This window comes from Heliconius melpomene, chromosome 11, assembly GCF_056956725.1.
Source record: "Heliconius melpomene rosina isolate 202511_hmr_F chromosome 11, ASM5695672v1, whole genome shotgun sequence".
Taxonomy (NCBI): domain Eukaryota; kingdom Metazoa; phylum Arthropoda; class Insecta; order Lepidoptera; family Nymphalidae; genus Heliconius; species Heliconius melpomene.
Window position 1 is genome coordinate 4,660,658 of NC_140399.1, and position 2,376 is coordinate 4,663,033.

At 30.7% G+C, this 2,376-nt stretch overlaps 1 protein-coding gene across 3 annotated transcripts; it reads right to left on the reverse strand.

Annotated features, from left to right (window-relative positions):
* Positions 1-58: 58 nt before the first annotated feature.
* On the reverse strand, positions 59-2,085 carry LOC146534492 (4'-phosphopantetheine phosphatase). 3 transcript variants are annotated; one of them, XM_085193228.1, is made up of 6 exons: positions 1,962-2,085; positions 1,471-1,745; positions 1,182-1,387; positions 911-1,041; positions 513-801; positions 59-441 (listed from the first exon to the last, which is right to left on the reverse strand). In XM_085193228.1, the coding sequence occupies exons 2-6, from the start codon at positions 1,707-1,709 to the stop codon at positions 233-235; spliced, it is 1,074 nt and encodes a 357-aa protein (XP_085049354.1). In that variant the 5' UTR covers positions 1,710-1,745; positions 1,962-2,085; the 3' UTR covers positions 59-232. The 3 variants fall into 3 exon arrangements, with proteins under 3 accessions (XP_085049354.1, XP_085049355.1, XP_085049353.1); XM_085193229.1 differs by lacking the exon at positions 1,962-2,085 and adding an exon at positions 1,923-1,938; XM_085193227.1 differs by lacking the exon at positions 1,962-2,085 and having other exon boundaries at positions 1,471-1,955.
* Between the last annotated feature and the right edge of the window lie 291 nt (positions 2,086-2,376).

Genomic DNA, 2,376 nt, shown 5'->3' on the forward strand with positions numbered 1-2,376 from the left:
TTGTAATAATAATGGGCCATTTATAAATATATGTATATAGAACGTAAAATAAAAGTCATTTAAACTTAACACTCAATATATTCCAAAAATGCAATTGCATTAACATGATTTGTTAAACATTTTCAAATTTCAATGTTACATTTTACCAAAATTATGAATTACTAAAAGTCATTCCAAATGAATTACTGATTGATTTAGGGAGGAATACTATTTCTATTTTATACTTATAAATTCAGTTTGTTGTTGTGGGTTTATCTTCATATATAAAAATTACTGAAAATAAAGGTCCACCTAAGCGCTGTGCAAGCCATGCATTTTTAACCACAGCCAATTTCAAGGAATCCACAGCAAGGCGCGCATTTAAATTTGTATGAAGAGCTCTTCCCATGCCTTCCAAAATGATTAAATCTACTCCCCGTATTTTCATTTCGGTACAAAGTCCTACAAACATAAATGCATTAATACTATGTAATATGACAAATGCACATTTCAATGTTGCAGGTTTGCCTTACCTACACTAATTGTTCTGAGATCAAGGCAAGGACCTCTTTGTCCACTAGATCTCACAACCAAATCTCCTGTTGCCATAGCGGCTGCCATTATAGGGCAGATCAACGATGCTCGCTGAAGAACTTCCTCTAGCTCAACATTTGTAACATCATTTAAAGCAGGCCATTCATTAGCACAAAGTATAACTGAAGTACCTCTTAATAATAATGCTCGCACAAAAGGCAAAATACCTAACACAATATCCACACCACTATTATCCACAAAAACGGCAGCACAATGATGAACAGTTTTCTGAAAAGATTGGATGGATTTTATTTATTTTATGAATTTATTGAAGAAATGTTTCCAACATTCTAGCATAATTAGATCAAACAGTGCTTAGACATTCTGTTTAACTTACCTGAAGTTTCTCAATCCATTTATCTAAGCCATCATATAACCAAGGCCTTTTTTGAATTTTTTGTAGGGCTTCATGAAGTCCACAATTTAATATAGAAGTTACTGCTTGAGCACCCCAATCAAACATGTTACCTATATTAATAATGAAGTTGTTAATTTTAATTTCACTAGATGTCAAATGAATTGGTAATCTGTAATGTTATGGTATATGTGAGAACCCAAAAACCAATATTTGCAGCTTCTAAAAGTTCTTAATAATATAATATTCTTACCAGCAAGAACTCCCCAACATAACTCTGTCCATTTTTGGTGATCATCTGGCAATGCATCTATTTCTACTAATCTTGCTGCAAGGGCATTTAAAGCGGCTTCATTTTCATACTGTTTTTGTTGTTTCCATAAATCAAAAAATCCCTGAGAACGAAGGCATGTTTCGTTGACGTCAAGAAGCAATCTTATGGTTAACTGTCCATGAGCACTAAAATATAAATTAGCAATTAATATAAATATGAAAAAGCATTTTTATATACCTGTCCAATAATAAAGGTTCAGACAACTTACAGTGGATTAATTCTAAGTTCCTTTAACGCCTCCACGTAGCATGTCTTAAATTTTAAAGCTCGTATCTCAACCGTAGGGTCTTCTGTATTAGCTAATGCAAAATTAACATATTTCTCTACAAGCTTTTCGCAGGTGTTAAGCCAATATTCTCTGGCTTCTTCGTCGGCCAGTAAGTCCAAAGTATCCGGACTATATTTATCTGGTTCTAATAGAATATGAGACAAGCCAAAATGTTCCATTCTGAATTATTACACTAAAGAAAACGTCACTTCACACTGCAAAATAATTATTTTATTTACAATACTGACATCCCATTGTAATCTTTTATCATTATGCTAATAGCCTAATAGTAATCATAAATGTTCTTTTATCTAATCATTCAAATTGTGTCTTTTAATACTATGACAAATATAACACAATCACTTAACAACAAATTGCAAAACTAGAACTACCGATTGTTGAATATACAACTTCAAAGAACTGTAACATACAGGAAGGAACAGGTAAGCTCGAACTGCTACAAACAAATTACATCTGGCAACTGCAGGCATATTCATATTGCTTATTTCTATGCTTAAATCTTCATCTATTTCTGACTATAAATTTATATAATAATTTATAGGTGTATAAAAAACTATTTATTTTAATTAAAAAAAAATTAAGTATTTTTCTGCATATCTGTAAAGTAGAAGAGTTCAATTACAATTTACAAATGTAAGTTAATTATGTATATTATACAATGAGATAATTAAAGTGTAGCATTTATTAAAAATTACAATTGTTTAATTTATAAGTAAGTACGGTACATTAAGGTACAGCTGAGTATTGTACAATTTTTCATAAATCCATTTTTTATCTTTTATGTTTCTTTACGGCATAGATATTTTTTATTATTTTTCATCTGTA

Bases quoted from the DNA above. Each gene is read 5' to 3' on its own strand.
- LOC146534492 (XM_085193228.1), bottom strand. From the start codon at position 1,709: ATGGAACATTTTGGCTTGTCTCATATTCTATTAGAACCAGATAAATAT. The intron at 1,042-1,181 runs GTAAGAATATTA...TTATTAATATAG, and splicing joins ATGTTGGGGAGTTCTTGCTG to GTAACATGTTTGATTGGGGT. The intron at 442-512 runs GTAAGGCAAACC...TTATGTTTGTAG, and splicing joins TCTCAGAACAATTAGTGTAG to GACTTTGTACCGAAATGAAA.